General features: G+C 40.7%; 2 protein-coding genes across 5 annotated transcripts in view; one reads left to right on the forward strand and one right to left on the reverse strand.

The window, feature by feature from the left end:
* Positions 1-27,198, forward strand: part of LOC307156619 (uncharacterized protein) — a 201,369-nt gene that overhangs the window by 98,845 nt on the left and 75,326 nt on the right. The window lies entirely within an intron of this gene.
* The window catches only part of LOC307155930 (uncharacterized protein), a 120,065-nt gene continuing 105,045 nt past the window's right edge, over positions 12,179-27,198 (reverse strand). For all 4 annotated transcript variants that reach the window (XM_079866929.1, XM_079866928.1, XM_079866927.1 and 1 more), the window contains one exon: positions 12,179-18,866. In XM_079866929.1, coding sequence (XP_079723055.1) covers positions 16,801-18,861 — 2,061 coding nt within the window. In that variant the 5' untranslated portion in view covers positions 18,862-18,866 and the 3' untranslated portion in view covers positions 12,179-16,800. The remainder of the gene's footprint in view (positions 18,867-27,198) is intronic.

Below are 27,198 nucleotides of genomic sequence, written 5' to 3' on the forward strand. Positions count from 1 at the left end.
GCCCAAGTCGGCGCCGCCGGTCACCCAGCCCCCGCCCAGCGGCTGAAGTCCGTCGCCGCTCCCGTTCTGCTAGGCGCACTCCGTTCCCTGAGAGGCGGGGACCCCGACCCAGGATTGCGTTGGACCCTGAGCCTCGTAAGCCGTCCTAGCCACAGGGAGAAAAAGAGAGAATTCGAGTCCCGCTGAGGCTGGACCGATCTCTCGAAAATCCTTCAGACATTCCCCAGTTCCCTATGCCGTGAAGCACGCTCGCCTGCAAAACAAACGCCGTTTTCACAGCGACACAAATAAAGCAAGAAAAGAGCTGTTTTCTCCATGTGTCATGTAGGTCATGTGCCCGCTATAAAGTTTGCACGCCTACACACAAGCACTGTCCCCACAGTAACCAATTCGCCATCACATGCTGCGATTTTAACAAATGTAGAAGGTGTGCCCACCACAAGCTCTGCACCTCCACACATTAACACTGTGCATACAGTCTCTAGCCAGCTCACGCTGCCAGTGTAGTTCAGGTGTCCATTATGATGTGCGCGCCCCTACACAAAAACACTTCCAACACGGTGTCATCTTTTTCCCCTATCTGGGAAAAGAAGGTAATAAATATAGACTGTGTGCCCACTGCTATAAATGCACCGCTACATGTGAAAACTGTTCCTGTGGGGCTAGTTTCCACCCAAGCTCACACTATAGATGCTATAGAGCTGTGCATGAGCGTTGCTCACACAAGAGGGAAAACATTAGACAGCCGAACGGCTGGGCACTTATCTCACAGCGACCCAGGTCCTGTCTTCATCCAACCCCTAACTATGAGGGCCGAAGCCTGGGAGGCTATCCCCGAAATATCAAAATGGGTGTTGAACATAATAAAACGTGGTTACTCGCTCCAGTTTGCTCGCAGACCTCCACACTTTCGAGCCAAGGTCGAGAGAACGATCGAAATGGGCGTGGGCGTACCGAAGTGTCAAAACTGTTCGAAAAGGGAGATGTCGAAACCGTTCCTATGTCACAGAGCGAGTCAGGCTTTTACAGACGCTATTTCCTCGTCCCCAAAAAGGATGGCGGTCTCTGACCCATTCTAGATCTCAGACACTTGAACAAAGCGCTTATGACGCGTCCGTTCAGGATGTTGACAACCAAACAAATTCTCGTGCATATTGGCCCGGGAGATTGTTTTTTTTTCAGTAGATCTGAAAGACGCCTATTTTCACATCCAGATAGCGCCCCATCACAGACCATTCCTGAGGTTTGCATTCGAAGAGCAGGCTTATTAGTACACAGTAGCATTCAGCCTGTCTCTAGCACCCTGTACTTTCATGAAGTGTATGGATGTGGTGCTCTTGCCCTTGAGACAGTGGGGAAATGCGAGTGTTAAACTACCTTGACGATTGGCTCATCGTAGCCCAATCGGAGGAGCAATTAATAACTCACAGAGCCTGGCTCCTCAACCACTTAGAATGCCTGGGCCTCAGGATCAATTTCTCCAAAAGCACACTATCTCCCAGCCGGAACATCTCCTTCCCGGGTATAGAAATAGACTCGGTACGCATGAGAGCGCGCCTTACCGAAGCGCGCACGCTTTCTATTCGGTGCCTGGCGACATCTTTCAGGGCGGGCGCCCGCGTTCCCCTCAAGAGATTCCAGAAGATGCTGGGTCTCATGGCTTCGGCCTCACCCCTACTCCAACTAGGACTGCTGCGAATGCGTCCTGTTCAGTGCTGGCTAAAACCACGGGTCCAAGTTCACACACAAACGGTTCAGCTGCTGTGGGGATGTCTTCGGCAGGGCGGAGGTCGACCTCTTCGCCTCAGAAGATAACGCTCACTGCCAAATATTTTTTACAAATAACAGGGACGCGCCCACCCACGTGTGGCCGAGCCGTCTTCTGTACGCGTTCCCTCCTGTCACGATGTTACCACAGGTCATCGAAAGGATCAGGGAGTGCAGATGTGCAGTGCTGTTAATAGCCCCCCCCCCCCCCTCTGGAGAACCCAGTTATGGTACCCAGAGCTGATAAAGCTGCTAAAAACAGCCCCATGGCCAATTCCACAGAGGAAAGACCTCACACAGGCAGACGGGAAAATTTCACACCCACGCCCTGACTTATGGGCCCTCCACGCATGGCCCCTCAACGGGTACCCGGATATCTCCCGGGTAGGTTGCTGCAAACCATTTCGGAAGCTAGAGTGCCCTCAACAAAGGCACCTGTACACTCAGAAATAGGCAGTGTTTTCTAACTGGTGTGCTACACTAAACGTAGACCCTCGTTCATTTTAAGTACCTAGTCTGCTCGCATTTTTACAAGAGCTCCTGGATCACTCAGTCAAAACCCTGTCCACACTCAAAGTATATGTAGCACCCGTAAAAGCGTTTCACGCTCCGGTAGCCGACAAACCACTGGGAAGGAACGACCTCATTGTCCGTTTTCTCAAGGGCACTAGGAGGTTAAACCCTCCGTGCCCCCCGTCTGTGCCTATCTGGGACCTCTCCAAAGTCCTGGAGGCCATGAAGGGTCCTTAGAGCCGCTTCGGTCTGTGGACCTGAATTTGCTCTCGCTCAAAACTGCTTTTCTGAGCAGTTCCTTGTATACTTTGGCGGCTGCACTAAAGGTTTAGCCGTCACAAAGCAGAGACTGTCGCGCTGGATAGTGGATGCTATCGCGCTAGCTTGTAAGTCCAAAGGCCTTCTTTGCCCCCTGGGCGTCAGAGCTCACTCCATGAGAAGCATGGCATCTTTGTGGGCCTGGTCCAGTGGAATACCCATTGAGGACATTTGTTCGGCGGCTGGCTGGGCCTCGCCGTCCACATTTGTGAAGTTTTATAACTTGGAGGTACCAGGCCAAGGTTCTCTCAGTGTAAGTGTTAAGAACCCCCCCCCCCCCCCCCCCCAAAAAAAGTCTTAGGGCTCATCTATACCCGGCTCTGGCCTTCGGCTGGTTACTATGTATCCCTTATGACCATGAACTACGGTTCCTAGTTATCCAGTATATGAAGCCCGTCTAGAACTGGCTTATATTAGGATCATGCTTCCCTTGTGGTTCATTCATATGCCTTGGGTTACGGTAGGGCGAAGTTAGCACGCACAGTGTTTTGAAGGGGGCTCCCATAGCGTAAGCTAGCCTTATGCAATATGAGAGACCTCTCGAAAGGGAACTACCTGGTTACTAATGTAACCTTAGTTCCTTGAGGTGAGGGAACGAGTATTGCGTAACCCGCCGTGCTGCTGTGCTAGGATCAGGAGATCGCTTCATTCGTTTAAAACCTGGAGCACCTAGGCAAGGCACGGCAATATATAGCCTCTGACCACAGCCATCTGGAAGGCTCTGACACGCCAGGCGTCCTGATTGGTTCTGGCGTCATAGCCTCGCCATAGGTTTGTGAAGTTGCTGCAGCACAGCCAATGACCGCTCTCGCACTCTGTTGTGCTCACTCTGCAGCTGCACTGCATTTTAAAAAGTCTTCAATATTCTGGAGAAAAAGAGGTTGTCCCATAGCATAAGCTAGCCTTACGCAATACTCGTTCCCTCATCTCAAGGAACTGGGGTTACGTTAGTAACCAAGTAGTTATGGTTAGAGTTACTACATTAGTCAAAATCCATGGTGAATGCTGCTGATTTGTGGACTGAAAGCCTTCTATAAGTGTTTCTCTTGTTTCCACGTCAGTGCTGTTTGATCTGATATCTATAGGTTAGGGTTAGTTGAATTGGAATGTTTCTCACTGGAACTCGCAGTGATGATGATATTAATTCTGAAGCGAATTTAATGGATTTCTTCACTGGATCTCCAGAATCTGGATCTCCTAGTAACAGTGTTGTGTGATCGAGATTGGCCCGCGACTGGCAAGTTTGGGGCGCTGCGCTGTCTATGATTGGTCCGAAATAATAAACGGTCTAATAAACGGAAGCATAAATGAGTAGCGCATTTTCATTCCACTTCATTCCACAATGCCGCTTTCACTTTTTTTTGCATTCGCTGCTCAGCAACGCTATGGTTGCACCAGCGCGACCTAAATAAATATTTTGTCGCACCGGCAGGAAAAATGGTCGCAAAAATGCGACCAATTGGTCACAATCTGGAGCCCTGCTGGGTTTGTTTTTTGTTTTTTCAGCAAATGGTCAGTAGAGGAAGGTTTGAGAATTTTATATTGATTGTCAACATCAGATCAAGCTAAATACTATTTTAACTTTTATTTTACATAATCGGTAAACACCAAGTTACTAATAAAGTTGTATTTGTCAAATATCATATGTTGTTCATAGTTATAGAGATTCTTCTTGGAGTAACTTTGGTAACAGGGTTGATGAATGCAGTCAATGCTACAGTTTGTGTAAAAACTGAGACAAGGATTGAGATTATTTTCTTGTCTTCCCATCATGCAGTAGAAAGAGCCCAGATGATGTCACTTCCTGTGTGTCACAGTTTTAAGAAATGCTCTGTTTTTAAAAGGAGGGAAATCATGTCAAAAGAAACAGGGTTGAGTGAAACATGTAGGACATGGGTAATGCTAATAAACGTTTGTGTTATTTCTCACAGGGTAATTCACTTGAGCTTGTGTTTCTGGTGTCCCACTTTCACATGCGCAAGAATGGAAGTCAGTGCAAGGAAAAGTCTAGTGTGAACGGCCATTAATAATTAACGGTTTTAGTCAAATAAATATCAATCTCAAAGTTGGTGTCAAAATATGGCAGTATTGTATATTTTAATGTTAATATCATGTTGGATAATTTTGTCATTTACCAAATATATGTGATAGTTCTTGCTAAAGAAATATGGGATTCGTGCCTATAATGTTTTAAAAATAATAATTGGAAGATAAATTTACCTCATTTTTGGAAAGTTTCAAAAACAGTATTTTATAACAGTTGTTCGCTTTCTACTATTACATCAGGGCTCACTTGCATGTCCTTTCACTTTATATTTCTCTCTTTGAGTTATTTTGATGTACTGAAAATCAAATTAATGATTTTCTCTTTTGATTTCAGACCTGAGTGAAGTGAAGGAGGAGAGTGAAGAACTGAGTGAAGTGAAGGAGGAGAGAGAAGAACTGAGTGAAGTGAAGGAGGAGAGAGAAGAACTGAGAGAAGTGAAGGAGGAGAGAGACGAACTGAGTGAAGTGAAGGAGGAACATCATGTCAATCCTGAAGGAAAACCATTGAGTCGCTCAAAGACTAAAATTTTTTTTTTAAAGAAAATAGCCAAGAAATCTTTCACCTGCACTCAGTGTGGGAAGAGTCTCACAACCCAACGAAGTCTTGAGATTCACATGAGAATTCACACTAGAGAGAAGCCGTTCACATGTGATCAATGTGGGAAGAGTTTCACATACAAACAACATCTTAAAGAACACATGAGAATTCACACCGGAGTGAAGCCGTTCTCATGTGATCAGTGCGGCAACACATTTCTTAGGGCATCACACCTGAAGAAACACCTGACAGTTCATACGAAGGAGAAGCCGCATTCATGTTCTGTGTGTGGAAAGAGTTTTTCACAGGTGCAATATTTACACACACATCAGAAAACTCACACTGGTGTGAGAGAGTACATGTGCTTTGAGTGTGAGAAGACTTTTATTACAGCGGACAGTTTAAAACGACACCAGAGAATTCACACTGGAGAAAAACCTTACAAGTGTTCACACTGTGACAAGAGATTCAGTCGATCATCAAATCTGAAAAGACATGAGATGATCCACACTGGAGAGAAGCCGCACACGTGTGATCAATGTGGGAAGTGTTTCACTAACAAAAAATCACTTGATGTTCACATGAGGATCCACACGGGAGAGAAGCCATTCATGTGTGATCAGTGTGAAAAGAGATTCTCATGCAAAAGTTATCTTAAGAAACACATGAGGATCCACACCGGAGAGAAGCTGTTCACATGTGATCAATGCGGCAAAACATTTCTTAGGGCATCAGTCCTGAAGACACACCTGACAGTTCATACGAAGGAGAAGCCGCATTCATGTTCTGTGTTTTTCACTGCTGAAATCTTTACGTAAACATGAGAAAATACACTCTGGTGTGAGAGAGTACATGTGCTTTGAGTGTGAGAAGACTTTCACTAAAGCGGACGGTTTAAAACAGCACCAGAGAATTCACACTGGAGAAAAACCTTACAAGTGTTCACACTGTGACAAGAGATTCAGTGACTCATTATCTCTGAAAACACATGAGAGGATCCATACTGGAGAAAAACCTTACAAGTGTTCACACTGTGACAAGAGATTCAATCGATCATCATCACTGAAAACACATGAAAATACACACAATGGAGAAAAACCTTACAAGTGTTCACACTGTGACAAGAGATTCAGTCAGCCAGGACATCTGAAAAGACATGAGAGGATCCACGCTGGAGAGAAGCCGCACACGTGTGATCAGTGTGGAAAGAGTTTCTCCTTTAAAAGTGACCTGAAGCGACACATGAAGATCCATGCAGTGGACCAATAGGAACGTGGCCCTACCCATGACATGAAAGCAAAATCTGACACGAGAGCAAGAAATTGCATCGAGAACAAAGAAAAGCGTTTTGAGAGAAAAAAGTATCCCACTTTTTTTTTTTAGGGATAATGTTTTCACACTGATAGCAAAAATATATATATTTGAGAGTTTTTTTCAAAGCATTTTGAGAGAGATTTTTTTTCTCAGAAATAATTTTAAAAAATTCAAATGTATATTTTTTTATGTTCTATGAGAAAATACTTTTTCTCAAAACTTTTTTTAGTCTCAAATATTATTATTTTTTGCTATCAGTGTGATAACTTTTTCTCTCAAACTTTTTTTTTTCTCTCAGATCATTTATTTTCTTGCATGTATAAAAAGACAATAATAGCTCCATATAATGTTGATAATATTTGTCCAAATTACTCTTTTATTTCTATTACTATAATTCAGTTTGCAAATACTGAATACACCTTTTGTTTGTTTTTCATATTTGGTCATTTGGTAATGTTTGCAATAATTTTAATTGCATATTCAATAATAAATTAATACTTCCACAAAAAAAAAAGCTTAACTTGCATGTCAGTTTTATTGCAACACTCTAAGTGATTGTCTGGGAAGCTGACACACTCTGTCAGTTTAAATCTAGACTAAAACTCATCTCTTTTACCTGGCATTCATATAGAACATTATACATTTCTATTATTCAAATCAATTAAATGATTATTAGGCTGCATAGGTCAGCCAGAACCGGGGACACTTTCCTATAACACCTGATGTACTCATTATTTAACCCTCTGAGTTCTGAGCTGTTTTCTGGGCCCTGGAGGTGTTCTGACATGCTCTGACATTTCTGATTATTTCTGTTACTTGTGACATTTTCATGGCTTAAGTCTAATTACACTGTATTCAGCACAAACTCTGCTACAATAATATATCAGCAGCATGTATGTAAAAGTTTGTAGTTTTGAGATAATGACATTTATGCGTGCTTTGTGAAAATGCAAAAAAAAAAAAATTGTCACTGAAATAAGGCCATGAAACCCATACTGATTATTTCTTCACAAGACTTTTGAAAATTGTATGACGTAGCCTAGAATATTTGCTGCAAAACTATGCGAAAATCACCCTGACTGCTCATTCAGATAAGACAATATATTGATTTAAAAATTTTACGACGTGTTTTGTGTGAAAAAGCTTTATGCGGGACCTCATTAATATGTAAGCTTTTCTCACCTGAGAAAGACAAAGAACCTCCCCTAACGGCCCTATTAGGAGCTATCAGGCCCTGTCATTCTGAGCAACCTTTCACAATACTGTAAATGAGGAGATTTAAAAAAGAATGGCTTTTAAATTGTTTGGATTTATTTACAACACAACATAATCCAAAGATACACAACAAATGCCAAAAAAAGCACTTCAAAGACAGAGACCTTTGTGCCATTCCTAAAAACATTGTACATACCTTTAATTTCCAAGATTTTCACTTTACCATGTTCACGTACAGAGACTCATGTGAATGTTGAAGTCCTCAGTGGCATCTGGGCCCTGAAAATAAAAGTGAACATACTGATATCAAGAGAAAGGCCTGCACGATTTTGGAAATAAATATTAGATTTTTCTGGTTAAAATTGCTTTTTAAAATTCACAGAATACACACACACACACACACAAATGTTTCCAACAATATATAATATAATGAACACCAGGTTTGTTGTGCCTTGTAGGCATAAGGTATATGCACAGTGCCGGATAAAATAATAACAATAAATAACCTATAGCAGCCTATAAATCTTCTAAAAGATTTCAGTAACAACTAAACTAGAGAAAAATATATTGATTATCATGTTACTTCAAATGTTTCCATCCGTTATGATGATATGAAATGAGATAATAATAAAAACATGAAGCCGTTTGGTGTGTTTTGCTTTCATCCAAAATATGATACATTCAAACGCGATCGTGCTGCAAAATATGATACATTCAAACAGGGCCGGAGTGGGGCCACTTTTCAGCCCGGGAGTTTCAGGCCCAAGACCGGCCCACTTTTTCCATGGTGGAATTCCAAATTAGCACTTTCTGACTTTATAACATGCAATTGCGACTTTATTTCACACAATTCTGACTATATATCTTGCAGTTCTGACTTTATATGCAATTGCGACTCTATTTCACATAATTCTGAATTTATAACACACAATTGCGACTTTATATCACACAATTCTGACTATATATCTTGCAGTTCTGACTTTATAAGCAATTGCGACTTTATTTCACACAATTCTGACCTTATATCACACAATTCTGACTTTATATCTCGCAATTCTGAGAAATAAAGTCAGAATTGCATGATGTAAACTAGGGGTGTAACGATACATCGATATGGATCGATGCATCGATATAACGTCTAACGATACGATGCATCGATTCCACACTTAAAATATCGATATACACCTTTATTTTTACACTCTCCACATTCTCACGTAACATCCTTCCGCCAAAGCGCACATTTTCGTTTACTCACCAACCGCCTGCCGGTGTGTAACGTTAATTTCCTCATCTGAAAAAGACGCCTGACAAGACTGACTAAACCCTAAACAAGTTTATTTTCACAAAAGTCAGTATTGTCCGCTGTCAAGGCATCGCGAGTTCATATGTTTTACAGCAGAAACAGACAAGCACCCGCACCCTTGTTGGTGAACACAACACGATAAGTCCGTTTTAGCGACTCAGCGCGCAGTATATTCAGGTCAGTCACTTTGAAAAGACGCGCTGGGTCAAAGCTGACTAAAAGTGATCGAGGATGGATAATTTCAATGAACTCGTGATATCTTCTTCAGGGCGTAAAAGGAAAATAAAAACCTGAAACATTTTCACGGAACCTTACTAAAGCAGCTCGTTTAGTGGTGAGGGAAAAGCTCCCTGTATTGCCTGTACGTTATCACAACAACAAAGTTTGTTAGGCGTCTATATGTCAGCTGAGGAGATTAACGTTATGAAGATTAACCGAGTGTTGTATTATTTATCATAGCAATTACTTGGTTTTGTTTGACTCAGAAAGATGAAATGTGAATGTATCTGGTCTGCTAAAAAAAATAAAAAATAATAACTTTTAACATATTAAAGCATACTTTCAATTAACTTTAATTTTGTAATTTACCTGTATTTTTTAAGTTATTATTATTATTAATCAAAACAACCCAGCTGCAGTTTGATTGATATTACTTGGATGCACAATAATAATAAAAAACATGATTTATGAAAATGAACAAGAACGGATTACTTGCAAATGACCACTTCTGTTATAAATGTCCCAATTGGGAGAGGGTGTGCAATTTTCAAAGAGTTTAATTAAACGTTCATGTTATATATTTTGGTTGAATTTGTGAGTTAATAAAAACGTAACTGGTTGTGTGAACATAATATCTAAATATCGATTAATCGATCGATATAGCCCTGAATCGAATCGAATCGAATCGTATCGTAGAATTTTTTGAAGTATCGGAAAATATCGTATCGCTGGCTGAGAGAATCGATATCGTATCGCATCGTGATGAACTGTCCGATTTACACCCCTAATGTAAACTCGCAATTGTGAGATAAAAAGTCGCAATTATCTTTTAAAATGTTTTATTCTGTGGCTTAAAAAAAGCTTCCATACCTCCTGGCCTCTTCCTCCCATCCATCCTCCCTGACGCGTTACGGTAGGGCCGGCCCAGCTATCGGTAGGCGCCGGCGCGGTAAGCCTACCTGAGAAAACGTTTTGGAAAAGACGGACTATGGACCCAACCAACTCTATAGGAGGGGAGGGGAGAACTCCCTCACATGGTACAACCCATGCAGAAGCTGCGCGCTGCGGTGTCAGAATGCGAAACGTGTGTAGCCTATGTAACTAACGTGACATTGAAATGTGAAAAAAAAAAAAATTTCCTCGACCGGCCCAAAAGTGAAGCGGCCCACCGGGAATTCTCCCGATTCTCCCGATTACCCACTCCGGGCCTGCATTCAAACGTGATCGCGATCCAAAATATGATACATTCAAACGTGATCACGCTGCAAAATATGATACATTCAATCGCGATCCAAAATATGATACATTCAAACGCGATCGCGCTCAAATATAAAACATTATGGTTACCATATACATATCTACGTTTGAGCAGATATCCACAAACACAGTAACAGTAAACACGGGTCTAAATATTTTAATATTCCCCATATATCTAGCATTTATGCAATAATAACAAACTAATATGTAAGAATTTCTTACCTTACATCTTTCTTGTCTTCAAATCGCGTTCTTCTTCTTCTGAGGTAGCCTAAATCCAATTTAAACTCAGGCACGTCTTTCAAACTCGACGAAAAGTGAAGTGAAGTGTTTTGTTGTTGAGGTAATGAGCGAGTTAGCGTTCCATGTGGAGATTTGCATGTGAATCTCTTTTGCGCGAGTGGGCGTGTTCAAATGAACTGTTATGAGCAAGCGTTTGAGAAGCTGGACATCTTGTTGGTTTTATACAAATTACTTAAGCAGAGAATATTTGTTTTCAGTTTGAATCCGGTCATTTAAAAGTACACACTTAAATGTTTATAAAGGTATATGGCTCATAAATGTGTGACAAGTATTTGCTGAGTTTTGTTTCAGTTTATAGACGTGCTCAAGAAAAAAAAGTTCACCGCGACGGAGAGGCAGAACGCACACCCTGTTTATATTCTTTATTTTACAAAAGCACAATGTTTTGATTTGATTGTAAGTGGACACATACAAAAGGAGAAATATCACAGATTCTTTTTTTATATTTATTTTTTCTGTATGACCATAAATGACGGAGTAATTTAAGTTTATAGTGCTACAATGTGGAGAAAATCCGGCAAAACGCGCCGGCGCGTTTGCCAACCTCAGAGGGTTAATAAGAAGAATGGCATCTATGCTAGGCTAATGTATGTCTTTCTGTTCATTCTAAAGTTTACTGAAGTTAGCCGGATCCGGGCCTTATCCAGACCAGAAGGTGGACCTGCGCCTGGACCCATCCATGACGCATCCCTGAAGGGCCAGCCTCATCAGCCCTGTGAAGGCCTCATCCACACGACTGATCCTCAACAAACTCATCTCCATACCGGTGTGATGACTCTGACTTCCAACCAGATGGAACTGGATAAATATTCTGAATGTTCTGATCCAATCTGACTTCTGACCTGTAACGCTGCCTGAATCATAATCATAATTATACACTGTTCGCTCGATGGCCAGAGGAGAACTGAAGGACTGAGCCTTGTCCCAAGGTTGTCCCAGTTCTGTCAGTTTTGGTTCCTTGCCACTGTTGCCTTGGCTTTTGGCTTGCTTAGTTGGGGACATTTAATATTCAACAATATTATTGATTTGCCTTAAGGTGGACGATGACGCAATTTTCTTCTAGAAACAAACTTTGTTGTATTATTTTATACAATATTAAATATATACTTTATTTTGTTACAGTATCACTTTGAAGCTGCTTTGATACAATCTGTTTTGTAAAAAGCGCTATATAATTAAGGATGACTTGACTTGTGTAATCAACAGGTGAGGACCAACATGGTTGAATATTTACAAAATGTAAATATTTACATTCTGTGCCTCAGGGATGAGACGAGGGGGACAATGCCTTTGACATTGATTAACACTTGTATTCGATAAAGAAAAGTATTAAAGAAATGTATAAAAATGATGAAAAAAATGAGATTGAAATCACATATACAGTGGCCTCTCTGGTTTATTGTATTACAGAGATAAGTATTTTACATTCGTAATATAAAAAATATTTGTTACTAATTTTATTAAAGGGCACCTATTATGAGCCTTTTCACAAGATGTAAAATAAGTCTCTGAATGTCCCCAGAGTGTGTATGTGAAGTTTTAGCTCAAAATACCCAACAGATATTTTTTTACAGCATGTTTAAATTGTCATTTTTTGGGGGCTCAGAAAAACGTGACTTTGTGTGTGTCCCCTTTAAATGCTAATGAGCTGCTGCTGTCCACACAGGGGGTGGAGCCTCACAAGCTCGCTCTCAGAGCCAGGACAATCTCATCAATGTCAAAACAGAAACTCTCAGTTGCGGTGTTCATTTCGACTCGGAGTCTGACAATAATGCCCACAGAGCCAGAGAATATTTGCTGTATGGAGATTGAACAGGTATAGTTAAGTTTAATTACGGTTATAACTCATTTATCATCTGGTTTTATCCACCATTACTACAAGCCTGCTGTAGAAAACCCCGTCCGATGACTAAAATATACTGATGAGTTCAATAAAGTTTATTGTACATCACACAAAAGATGAAGCGTTAGTTTTACTCCAGAAAATCACTGTAAGAGCAGCTAAATAAACACAGTATAAGATGTGAGCATTTAAGTCTTATCCAAAACTCACTCTCTCCCTTTCATTAGCATGGAACATACACAAAGTACACAAACCACTCGTTACAAGTAACAGTAAACATATATACACACCTTTTGAGTCTGTGCTAAATAAACTGGTACACTGTATACCCATACTCGATGAGCTGTCATAAAGTGCGCGCTCTCACTTTCATTACTGTTGTGATCAGTAACGTTAGTCCTGTCACTCCAGAGACTGTAAGCTGGATCACGAACAGTTGGTACAGATCCATCCTCGAGTAATAACGAGAGTAAATGAAGACTGGTATGTTCATCCTTACATCCCACAACAGAATGGGGCTTGTGCAATTCTACGTCACATTGCATAGAATCTTAGAATAATAATTTACAAATAATGTAAAGCTGTTAAAAATCCCAAACCAAAATAGATATTTATATTTTTTTTTTTTCGATTTGCTTGAAAACAGCATTTATATCTAAAAAAAAGGCATATTTGAATGCTGAAATGTAGTTGTTCTTCAACCATTTATATACTTGTCAGTAAAATAGTGGTTGTATCTCATCAAAAGAAGTTTCTCAAATCGCTTGCTGGAAGTCTGTTTCTCTTTGGGGTCCGCACAAGACCCCTTAAACTGAAAAGTCTTTCCACAGGAGCACTCAATGGTGTTGCAGTGTTGTACTTGAGTGAGATGACTTTAAAGGAGCCGTATGTAAGATTGTGGCCAAAACTGGTACTGCAATCACTTTCAAATTACTGTAGAGCAGTGTATATATTCTGACTCATTTACAATATGGCCCTGAGAGTGCTGAGCTTGACATTCAGCAGTGACTTCTCATGGTTTCTTCTCTCCTCATCTTTAATCCAGCGTATCTTGAACCGGGGTAAACTTGCAGCCGCCAAAAGAGCATTTTTACTGTTCAAGACAGAGCTGAATCGCACTTTTGTGGCCTGTAAAGAAAAATACCTTATTTTAATCCAAAGTATTTAGAAATACAGTTACATCTGAATTTAAATCCTTCTTTATACTGTTTCAACATCTGAATTAACTTTATACAATAGGCTTGTACATTCTGAAGGCTTCAAGGAAATTCGCTGTGATTTTAAATGACAGTCCAAATGCTGAATGCACCTGCTCTATTTCACTTGCAATCACATCATATGTGTTACTTCCTTTGATTCTTTTACAGGCTAAGGCAGCTTTTTCACGGCTGAAATTCACAGGATTAATCCAATGGGCGGTCATTCCAAGGAAGCTTTTATTATTACAAGTCCAAATGTCTGCGGTTGTGGAGACATATTCCAAACGCTTGAATGTTTTTTTAAGTTCATACTCCACATCTGCATAGCATTTATCTAGATATCTTGCAAATGTCTTTCGGTCCTGCAAGGGTACAGACCTATCCGTCATGGGAATCATCCTAAGCAAGTCTCTAAATGACTGCGATTCCACAGTCGACAAGGGCAGCTTTTACGCTGCTACAGCTCTCTTCACCTGTCCAGAAGTTACCTTCCCTCCCAATCCTGAACCAAAAATCCAATCTAGCTTGTTGCACCGCTCTCGTCTTGGGCGTGGGTAACATCCTTGGTGACGAGTTTTGTTATAGAATGCATTCTGTTCAAGTGCTTCAACAAATTGCTGGTCGAGTTAATAGCGGTATAAAATTCTTTAGAAATTGCACACGGTTTACATTTAACAGTTATATTTTGTTTTTACGCTCAATGAAATCAAAATAATGTTTAGTTTAGTTTTATTTAGAGTTTGACAAGGCAGGATATTGAAGGACAAAACCCTGAAATGTATCAAACAGAAACACATACTCAAAACAACCTTATATACCGAATTTAAATAAATTAATTAAAAAACTTTAAGGCTTCATACAAAAAACAGACAAACTGTAAATTATTTATAAAACAGTTTGAGAGCACGTGGAATAAAAGAAAGTTAATGTCTTTTTGATTTACTCCTGGGCACAACAAACTCCCTATGCTACCAGTAGGTAAGTAGGTCTTGGAGCCACAGACAGGAAACAATGCAGTGGTGATGAACTGTCCTTGAGTAGTTTTGTAAAAGTACGTATAGTGGCCTCGTCGCGCCTCTCACTCAGTGATGGGACAGTAGAAGTTGGAACACCTATTATCCGACAGCAACGTTTTTGGACCCTCTCTAGCTCATCAGAGAGACCTTTAGGTAGTCCACCCCATATCGGGCTAGCGTACTCAAGGACTGGCCGTATAAATGTCAGATATACTTTCATTAAAACATCACATGGGAGACCTGCGTTTTTAGCAACACAGAGATAGTGTATTCTAGGACGCACCTTCGAAATCATGTACTTAATGTGGGCATCCCACGACAGATCAGAAGAAATTTGGTTTAAAGGTGGAAACTCTGCCAATTGCATATCCTGATATTACGGGAGAGGAAGGGCAGGGAATGTTTTCATCTTTCCTGGCGCTAATGACCATGTCCACTGTCTTACCTCTGTTCATTGCCAATGAAAATTCCTGTCCCCAATCCGCCACTGAATCCAAGGCCTTCTGAGTTAATCCTGGTAGGGATCCCATTAAAAATTCAGTAATTGTTAAATCATCAGCATATTTTACCGGAATTACTGAAGGAGGCAGAAAGGAATCCAAGGCAGCTATTTATGGCGATGACAAAAAGCAGAGGGGATAGAAGACCCCCCTGAGGAACAACAGCTGTAATTGGATAGGAGTTAGACACACAGGAGCCCCACTTCACCCTTTGCTCTCTGTTACTCAGATAGCTCCTTACACTGAGCCAGAGCGGTCGTCTGACATTCATGTCAGCAACCATATATGTTTTTATTTTTTAAATAAAAAAATTTAAAGGTCCCGTTTTTCCTGTGTTTTTGAAGCTTTGATTGTGTTTACAGTGTGCAATATGACATGTGTTCATGTTTCGCCTGTAAAAAAAACAGTATTTTTCACACAATTTACTTATCTGTATACCGCTGTTTTCACTGTCCTAAGAACGGGCTGATGACTTCCTTGTTCTATGAAGTCCCTCCTTCAGAAATACGTAACGAGTTCTGATTGTGCCAGCGGTTACTTTACGTTGTGATTCGACAGCAGCTTAGCGCACGTTGCCCGGAAAGGTCACGCCTCTTACCATAACGTGGAGATGCATGCGCTCAGTGTTATTGTAAACATGTCTTTAAAATAACAGTGTCTCGACGACATGGCGACAAACACACTCTACAAATGCAACTCTTCCTCTTATTCGTGGGAGTGTAACAAGACCACGCCCCCTTTTTGTGTGTATTCCTGTGGGCGGAGGTTAGTCAAAAAACTGTTCTAGTGACGTCATTAAAGCAGGAAGTAGAGGGATGTAGTCCAAACTGGCCGTTCGCTGTAGGCTTTGAAAGGGGACTTCTGTTAAATAAAATATCTCGCTTGGCATTGAACTTTGAGCTTTATAATTTTACAGGTATTATTTATGCTCTAACAGCAACATTACACACTAACTAAAGTTTGAAAAATGGGATCACGAAGAACAGGACCTTTAAAGGGATACTCCACTTTTTTTTTAAATAGGCTCATTTTACAGCTCCCCCAGAGTTAAACAGTTGAGTTTTACTGTTTTCAAATCCATTCAGCCGAACTCCGGGTCTGGCGGTACCACTTTTAGCGTAGCTTAGCATAGATCATTGAATCGGACAGGACCATTAGCATATCTCTCAAAAAAATGACCAAAGAGTTTCGATATTTTTACTATTTAAAACTTGACTCTTCTGTAGTTACATCGCATTAAAAGCAAAACTCTTCCGACACTGATCACACGTGTGCAGCTTCCCACTGCTGTGGATCCTCATGCATTTTCAGATGTGATAACCGAGTGAATCTCTTGTCACAGTGTGAACACTTGTAAGGTTTCTCTCCAGTGTGGATCCTCTCATGTGTTTTCATAGATGATGACTGACTGAATCTCTTGTCACAGTGTGAACACTTGTAAGGTTTTTCTCAAGTGTGGATCCTCTCATGTGTTTTCAGAGATGATGCGTGTCTGAATCTCTTGTCACAGTGTGAACACTTGTAAGGTTTTTCTCCAGTGTGAATTCTCTGGTGCTGTTTTAAACTGCCCGCTGTATTAAAAGTCTTCTCACACTCAAAGCACATGTACTCTCTCACACCAGTGTGTATTTTCTCATGTCTATGTAAAGATTGCAGCAGTGAAAAACTCTTTCCACACACAGAACATGAATGTGGCTTCTCCTTCATATGAACTGTCAGGTGTCTCTTCAGCTCTGATGACCTAAGAAATGTTTTACCGCACTGATCACATGTTAATGGCTTCTCTCCGGTGTGGATCATCATGTGAACATTAAGGTTTGCTGATTGACTGAAACTCTTCCCGCACTGATCACATGAGAACGGCTTCTCTCCGGTGTGGACCATCATGTGAAGATTAAGGGCTGATGATTGACTGAAACTCTTCCCGCACTGATCACATGAGAACGGCTTCTCTCCAGTGTGGATCCTCTCATGTGTTTTCAGAGATGATGAGTCACTGAATCTCTTGTCACAGTGTGAACACTTGTAAGGTTTTTCTCCAGTGTGAATTCTCTGGTGCCGTTTTAAACCATCCGCTCTAGTAAAAGTCTTCTCACACTCAAAGCACATGTACTCTCTCACACCAGTGTGAGTTTTCTGATGTGTGTGTAAATTTTGCAGCAGTGAAAAACTCTTTCCACACACAGAACATGAATGCGGCTTCTCCTTCGTATGAACTGTCAGGTGTGTCTTCAGGTCTGATGCTCTAAGAAATGTTTTGCCGCATTGATCACATGAAAACGTCTTCTCTCCGGTGTGGATCCTCATGTGAACATTAAGGGCTGATAAATGACTGAAACTCTTTCCACATTGATCACATGTGAACGGCTTCTCTCCTGTGTGGATCCTCATGTGAATCTCAAGACTTCCTTTGGTTGTGAGACTCTTTCCACACTGAGTGCAGGTGAAAGATTTATTGGCTCTTCTTTTCTTTAAAAATGTATTTTTAGTCTTTGAGCGACTCGATGGTTTTCCTTCAGGATTGACATGATGTTCCTCCTTCACTTCTCTCAGTTCTTCACTCTCCTCCTTCACTTCACTCAGTTCTTCATTCTCCTCCTTCACTTCACTCATTTCTTCACTCTCCTCCTTCACTTCACTCAGTTCTTCACTCTCCTCCTCCACTTCACTCAGTTCTTCATTCTCCTCCTCCACTTCACTCAGTTCTTCATTCTCCTCCTCCACTTCACTCAGTTCTTCACTCTCCTCCTTCACTTCACTCAGTTCTTCACTCTCCTCCTCCACTTCACTCAGTTCTTCACTCTCCTCCTTCACTTCACTCAGTTCTTCACTCTCCTCCTTCACTTCACTCAGTTCTTCATTCTCCTCCTTCACTTCACTCATTTCTTCACTCTTCTCCTTCACTTCACTCAGATCTTCACTCTCCTCCTCCACTTCACTCAGTTCTTCATTCTCCTCCTCCACTTCACTCAGTTCTTCACTCTCCTCCTTCACTTCACTCAGTTCTTCACTCTCCTCCTTCACTTCACTCAGTTCTTCACTCTCCTCCTTCACTTCACTCAGTTCTTCACTCTCCTCCTCCACTTCACTCAGTTCTTCATTCTCCTCCTCCACTTCACTCAGTTCTTCACTCTCCTCCTTCACTTCACTCAGTTCTTCACTCTCCTCCTCCACTTCACTCATTTCTTCACTCTCCTCCTTCACTTCACTCAGTTCTTCATTCTCCTCCTCCACTTCACTCAGTTCTTCACTCTCCTCCTCCACTTCACTCAGTTCTTCACTCTCCTCCTCCACTTCACTCAGTTCTTCACTCTCCTCCTCCACTTCACTCATTTCTTCACTCTTCTCCTTCACTTCACTCAGATCTTCACTCTCCTCCTCCACTTCACTCAGTTCTTCATTCTCCTCCTCCACTTCACTCAGTTCTTCACTCTCCTCCTCCACTTCACTCAGTTCTTCACTCTCCTCCTTCACTTCACTCAGTTCTTCACTCTCCTCCTTCACTTCCATCGGGTCTGACAGAAAAGAAACAAATTTTCAGTACATCAAAATAATTCAAAGAGAGAAATATAAAGTGAAAGGACGTGAAAGTGAGCCCTGGTGTAATAGTAGAAAGTAGACAACTGCTATAAAATATTATGATAATTTGATGCCTTTTTATAATTGATTATATGTCCTTGAAACTTTCCATGAACAAAGTACATTTATCTTCCAATTATTATATTTAAAACATTATAGGCACAAATCCCATGTTTCTTTAGCAATAACTATATTATTTGTTATATGTTAAATTTATTATTTCTCAGTCATTACACACACATCCAAACTTTAATTGAGGATAGTAAGAGTGCAAGGGCTTTAGATACAGCTTTGGATGTGACTAGCTTCTGTCTGTGTAGAGGGAATGGTGTCGTCTTGGCGTCCCCTAATTTAATAACAAATGATCGTTGCGACGGAGGCAAATCAATCAAAACTAACTTTAGCTGGAAAATAACTGTTATAGAACCGCTATAAAGCCAAAACAATCTTACGTTAAATTATACATTTATCTCTGTAAAGCTGCTTTGAGACAATCTACATTGTTAAAAGCGCTATATAAATGAAGATGACTTGACTTGACTAGCTTAGTGAACACTGTCCATTGTTGGGTCCCCAATACCGACTAAGCTAATGAAATATATGCTTCCAAAGGTCATAGATCCTCCTCTTAATATCATTAATTCCTCTTTGTCATTAGGATACAACATTACTGAGACTGCTCTCATTAGAGTCACAAATGATTTGCTCTTCTCATCTAATCATGGTTGTATCTCTCTATAGCCTAAGTGTTACTCGATCTTAGTGCTGCATTTGACACTATCGACCACAACATCCTTTTAAATAGACTCAAACACTTTGTTGGCATTAGTGGAATTGCATTAGCATGGTTTAAAGGGGTGGTAAAACGCCTTTTTTCGAAGGCTTGATTGTGTTTGTGGGGTGCACTGTAACATGTGTTCATGCTTCATTTTTAAAAATTCGCATTATTTTTCACAAATTAAACCATTATTCTACACTGCTCTGTCCCTCCTTGTAAAAACGGTCGGATGATTTCCGCGTTCTATGAAGCCCCCCCTTCAAAATACGCAATGGGCTCAGATTGGTTAGCTGGCTCAGTGTGTAGTGATTCGCTAACCGCCAAGTACGGAAAATCGGAAACCTCACTCCCCCTTATCTTTACCGGTAGTTTGTGCTTCAGACAGTAAACAACGGCGTCAATATTGCCATACCAGTTTGAGCCCGAATCAGACCCAGAGAATGTTAGAGGAGAGGATCGAGCAGAACCTGCTCAAGAAAATTGAAAATTCTGTCATCATTTACTCACCCTCAAGTTGTTTCAAACCTGTATGAATTTCTTTTTTCTGCTGAACACAAAAGAAGATATTTTGAAAAATGTCGGTAACCAAACACAGTTGATGGACACCCATTGACTTCAATAGTAGGAAAAAAAAATACTATGGAAGTCAATGGGGTCCATTCAACTGTCTGGTTGTCAAGATTATCTACTCGTAATTTCCTACTACTTAAAGGGTAACTAAACCCCTGGTCAGAGCCTGACTCCACCCACTGGCAATATTTGAAAAATGCTAGAAAAGTGGGCAGACCCCAGCGGAGATAGCGGGGACGAACCGTGAGCGGGGGGGCGTGCACCTGAGAGAGCAGCTGTCAGACTCTCTAAAATGGAGTGACTCACAGGGTCGCAAGACGACGTAAAGTACATGCATCTGATGAGTTTTATCGAGTTGATGTCAATAGCGCGCGCTCTCTATAGGCATTTTCATATTTTGCCGCTATTTGAAAAAATCCAGTAAAATGCGCTGACGCGTTTGTCGACCCCAGAGGATTAACTTTTTGCCAGATTTCCAGTGTCCTACCTATAATTAATTTGACGGGACAACTAAAAATCTTTAAAGTCATTTTTCTCAGTTCCACACTCTAGCGACTTAAGGTCTTTTGCCTTTGTAGGGCAGAATACAGCCTGTTACCTTCATTTAAATTTATCATAAGCTTAATTGAATTGGCCTAGAGAGAAAAAATTATAATTACATTTTTTGTCTAAAGACTACATATAAATAGCTACCAAAATTCATGTCGGTGAATGAAAGTTGACAAAAAATGCAATGACTTTTCATCAACTAAAACTAGACAAACTATGAAAGACAAAATGACTAAAATGTGACAGACCAATAAGCATTTTCGTCTGAAGATGAAGACTAAGACTAAATCAAAAATGGCTGCCAAAATTAACACTGTTCTATAATTCAATGTTAGGCTGCATAGATTAGGTCAGCCGAGACCGGGAACACTTCCCATAAATCTGGATGTACTCGTTACATCATAAGAAGAATGGTATATACGCTAATATTAGTCTCTGTTTATCCCGAGGTTTACCGCAGTCCGTTGGATCCAGGCCGTATCCAGATCTGATTAAGGCCCAACAGCTGGACACGACAACGCAGTCCTGAACTGTCAACTAATTTTCTCCCCAATGAAGGCCTCCTTCCCTTTACCTCTATACAGATAAAACGTTGTCGGGATAATTCCGGTTCGCGTGGCTACGCAGATGCGATGACAATTTCTGTATTATAAATCTTTAAGGCATAAAAAGTAGTTTGTTGAGAGTTGATTTTGTGAAGGACTACACGTCTGCGCACATATTCAAACATGCATACCTATTGCCCGAACACGTGATAGACATATGCGCGTGCCTTCTGCATTTTCCCGGATTTGCGTTTCAGAGGTTTGCGCAGAGAAAACGGGTAATCGTTTGCACCTTCGAACCTATTTCAGGGAGTGCATTCTCGAGACACTAGACACTTTTTTGTGCGGATGGGCAGCCGGAGCGCGTTAAAGGGCACCTATTATGTAATTTTGAAAATTACCTTTCATGTAATGTGTAACATAGATCTAAGTGAACAAAAACATCCTGCAAAGTTTTATATATGAAAGTTCACCGTAAAAAAAAGTTATTGTCTCTCAAAAGTAGGAGTTGACTGAGTTTAATGAAACGTTTTTCCAATGAGTCATTTTCCTTTTCGTTGTGACGTCAAGATGAAAAAATTTCTAATTGGCCGCACCAACTCATAGTGCACGCACGCAGACACCAGAGAAAACATCATGTCGACAACAAAACCAGGGCTCGCAAAATTTCAAAATCGCTGGTAGCCCTTCGGGCAGGCACTCTCCAGATTTTGGTAGCCCGAAATTAATTTTACTATCCAATATAAAAAGACTACATTTTTATTGTAGAATATTGGTTAGGAGTCAACACAATGAATCAAAAACTTTTTCAAAACACAAATATCAACAAATATGCATCTGATTCTAACTGAACTGAAATTTGTGTGACCTGTATGGAACATGAATCAGTCTGTGTCGGTGGCTCAGCCCCCAATGAGGGTATGATAAAAAAATAAATAATAAGTAACTCTTTAGTTTAGGGTTTAATGCTCACTATTAACTTGTTTCATTCACATGCAGATGGCAGGTTTTTTTCATCACTGAGGTCCTGAATGTGAGATATGCTAGTTAGTGGCTAGAGTTTATATTTACAACTATACCACGCAAGTAACGTTATAGCCCAAACCTTGTGCTGTGTTCGCGTCATTTTAATGACGATTGCTTTACAAACTGCTTTCAAGTGTGGATTTGCGAGCCGGTTGTTACAGAAGGAAAGTTCAGTACCAAGTTTATTTGGATCAGCTTCTTCCTCCGAATCACAACCTGTAAGTATTATTAATAATTGTTGCTTTTATGTGTTATGTAGTATGCTCAAGTATTTGTGTGTTGTGTAAGTTACGATCAGCGCAGCTTCTAGGTCTCCAATGTAAATTTTTTTGAAGTGAAATGTTAGTCATTGTTATTGGATTTGTCAAAGAATAGAGCACTACCTTGTAGTACTGCAGTGCTTTGTGACACCTTGAGGCTGAGGCCAGCAACTCGCCTTAGGGTGCCGGCTTGGGACCTGGCAATAGTTTTGGAAGGCCTGTCAGGGACTCCATTCAAGCCCCTAGATTCATTCTGACTTTAAAAGACCATCTTTCTTCTAGCCATTTCGTCCCTCAAAAGAGTCGGTGACCTTCAGGCCCTTTCGGTTTCTCCCACTTGCCTTGATTTTTCACCCAGGATGGTCAAGGCATTCTTATACCCTAAGCAGAGATACGTCCCGAAGGTGCAGACCAATATTCCGAGGCCTGTTGTACTGCAGGCTTTCTGTCGTCCTCTGGTTACTTCTTCAGACCAGGAAAAACTGAATCTCGTTTCCAGGGTGAGCACTGGATACTTGTGTCCACAGGGCTGCCCAGTGGAGAGAATCAGATCAGTAGTTTGTCTTCTTTGGATCACCCAAGAATGGTCTTCTAGCCTCTAAGCAGACAATCAGCAAGTGAATAGTTGAGGCTCTCTCTCTTCCCTATCTCCCTATCTATCTCTTCCCTCCAAGAGGTTTGTGATGCGGCGGGTTGGTCCTTGCCGCTCACATTTGTGAGATATTATAGCCTGGACCTGGACGTATCTTGCCGACAGTTTCACATACAGGCAATTTTAAGTATGGCATATTGATACTTTGCACGTGACGTCACAAGTACTGGCTGGCGGGCAAGAACGTCGTTCTCCAGCAACGAAACCCAGTAAACTAATCAAGGGTCGCCAGTTTTACTATACAAAAGTTGGTGTTTTGAGGTGTAAACGACATGCCAGATAGTTGTGCAATTGGATGCACTAACCGCAGATGAGATAAGCAACCTTTCACACACACGTCTGTGCAAATTACCATCAAAGGTAATTTCAACATTTGTTTGAATACAATGGGTGTATGATCATGTAGTTAATCGTGTCTTTAAGTTACTGTAGTTTTGTCAATCAACACCACCAGTATTCACCAGCTGGTTCGGCGAGTCAGCTGTTTGTGTTATGAGTCTAAGCTAGGCTAACTGTTTTGAGGTTTGCGATATCTATGGATTTCAATGAGAACCAGAGATGAATCAACAGTAGAGCTAGATTATTTACGGAGGAATTATTACTGCTTGATTATCTTAAAAAACACTTGTCTGCTTTACACAATTTAGCTACCTTGGAGTTAATCCTAATCCATAGTTATGCAGCTAGCTCGCTAACAGACTTGATAGCTACTAGAAAGTCCTGGAACTACAAGACTCAACGTTGAAAATACCCGTTTGTTGCCCGCCAGGTATCCGTGGTAGTCACGTGACTGCAAAGTATCAATTGGGAATTCTTGTTCCCAAAAGCGTCATTGATGCAGCGTTCCCTCTAAAGAGAAAGTCTCAGGTTACCACTGTTACCCTAGTTCCCTGAGAAGGTAACGAGATGCTGCGTCGCCCTGCACATACTTCCTGCATCCCTGTGATCGACTTTGCTTTGGCTCTCGAAGCTAGCGCTGGTTGCACAGGATGTGCTTTTATTCTTTACCCGCCCATGACGTTCCTTCTTTCCAATGGACTAGTTGACATACGTGCTTCAGACGCAATCACGTAGGGGGTAGGGATGCTCATTTCGATTAATTTTCCCAACCGACAACCGCCGCTCGTTAATCGATTATTAACCGTTAACTGATAAGAAAGATTATAATATTGAATTGCCAATAAATACAAATAAAATTGACGCGTATCTGTGACCCTTTAAAAAAATACAAACACATTTTTTTTTATCAAAGGGTTTATTTTAACGTGCAAAGTGCAAACAGCAGCATACAGAACAGATCAACAACAGAACCTGGATTTAGTTTAAATTTTCACGCACCTGCAGCATTTCTGACAGTGAGAGGAAAAACAATAAAATAATACAAATAAAAAACAAAATAGGCCTACACTAAATATATTTTTTAAACTTAAATAATTAAATTAAGATGACAAAAAGAAAACACTGAATCCGTTTGAACGAAGCTTTCAAAAACTGGCAATTTTTTTTCCGTAAACAGGCCCTGTTTAGCCTACACGAGAACGCTCGCGGGTGAAAACGTAAAAATAGTTTATCAGATGTGCCTTTCGTTTAGACGGCGACGGCGTTTTGGGGCTTAAAACGCAAAAAAAGTGAAACCACCCTCCAGGGTGGTAATCTTAAAAACGCTCCACCGTCGCGTTCATATCTATGGTCGCGTTCCCGTCAAGGGTAGACAGGGTAAAAACGCAAAGTCTGCTAGACAGTGAAGGCGCCGATCACCGGTCCATTGTCACCTAGCCGCCTGGAGTGCATACTACATCGAATTTCACACACTTTTGCGTCACCATATGCACGCAGATGCACAGTGCTTCTTTTCGCTCGCTTCATTTTGCTTGCTCGAAAAAAAAAAGTCTTTCACGAGTGTGGTTGCGCGTGTCGACCATAGACTGTAAAAAAAGACCATGGTGTCGACGCGCTCCGTGAGTAAAGAAATATAAGCTATATAGTATTTTATTTTTAAACCATGCAGCAAAAAAAAAAAAACGTTTTAAACCGTTTAACTGATAGTATTAATCGGTCAAAATTTTTACTTTCGGTTAACGGTTAAACGGTCAATATGAGCATCCCTAGGTGGGGGCATTCCCAAATCATCATCGACGCAGCGTCTCGTTCCCTTCTCAGGGAACTAGGGTTACAGTTGTAACCTGAGACGTTTTCTTTGTAACAAAATACTGTTGAAAAACAAACAGAACTAAACTACATTGTGGAGATGATTCGAGCACTAGGGGTAGGCACCTCACGATTCAATTACGATTCAGAGGGCTGCGATGCGATGATAAAACGGTTATTGATGTATCTTTTTTCTATACAGATTTTCTTTTTTACTTCCAATATATTTTATTAATTAAACAAATGGAAGTGATTTGGCAATAAATGTAGCGATAGAGTTTGTAATTCGCTTTTCTTTTTCCGAGTTGGGTGGAAGCTTTGAAGGTTGTCCTGGTTTCTGATCAGACGTGTGGTTTATAAAAGAATTATGTGAATTTAAACGCTTTCTCACTGGATCTCCCAGCACTGTGTAATAACAGTATAGTGTGATTGAGATCGGACCACGAATAAACCTGTTCAGTTTCATTTGATGTTTCTTGTATGTAACAGAAGATTGTAATGCAGAGGGTGCCAGTCGGATTTCTCGCTCAACCATCATGTTTCTCTTCCTTTTGCGTTTCGTCAATATTTCGTTATCAATGAACATTTCTGAAATCGGAAATTGATTTTTGACATTTGTGATTCGATTCAGAATTGTCAACATCGCGATGCATCTAAGAATTGATTTAATCCCCCACCCCTATCGAGCATGTTGAAAATTATTCTTCAATCAAGTTTTCTTACATCTACGATTAAATGTAAATTAAATGGCTACCGTTTCATACTGAGGTAACTGAGGCTTACTGTCTAACGCTTGCCACAAAGAACCGGCAAAAGTAATGATTATGCATGAGTCTGTCAGTGTTGGCTGCAAACAAAGTTGGTGATGCTGACTCGCCATCCTCGCAGCACTTAGTGAACGGGCCTATAGAGAGAAATGCACACTTCATACGAATTAGCCTACATAAGAAGAGAGTAGGTCAGTTATTTTTGGTTTGAATTGTTTTGTTTAAAAGTACACATTTCAAGCTTTCTATACACATTTCTCAGGTCTGTGAGGCAAGTATAGCTTATACACTGAGTTTTTGTTTATGAGGCGAGCACCAGTTCACGCGCCGGCGCCTCCGTGTCCTGATTATATTGTCTGCTATATTCTATATTCTTATTTATTAAATCCAGGGAATTTGTTGATGAAACATTGATTAAATTAAGTTACAATTTATACAAAACGAAATTCACTATATACGTATAAGATGAGTAAGATCATAAGATGCCCAATATATCAGGAGACATATGGGGAGGGTCAGACATGATTTTGACCACTTAAGTTTTGATTTGTAGAAAGCCTTTTCGTTAAGAATTTTGCCTTCTCAAATGGTGACACAGGTTCGTGGATCTGAGTGTTGTGATTTCGGTTTCATGACGCATATCGCTACAGCCCTAATCAACACTTATTCAACAAGTCATTCGGGGATCACCAGCAGATCAACTCACTTTATTCTGAGTGTTTGCTGTTAGAAACACATTATTTGAGTCAGATAGACAGGGCACGACATTAAGGCTTGTCCGCTTGTCCGGGACAAGTGGATTTTTTTGTAGGACAAGTGGAAGAGAAAATTAGTTGTCCCACTGGACAAGTTAAATTTCAAACAAAATAAAATGCCATGTTACTTCACGTTATGTGCCACTCATTACGTCTATAATTTTACAGATTTAATTTTACCGATTTGAGACGTTGCATAACTGCCAGATTCAAACTGT

This window comes from Squalius cephalus (assembly GCF_949319135.1).
Source record: "Squalius cephalus genome assembly, chromosome: 1".
Classification (NCBI taxonomy): Eukaryota; Metazoa; Chordata; class Actinopteri; order Cypriniformes; family Leuciscidae; genus Squalius; species Squalius cephalus.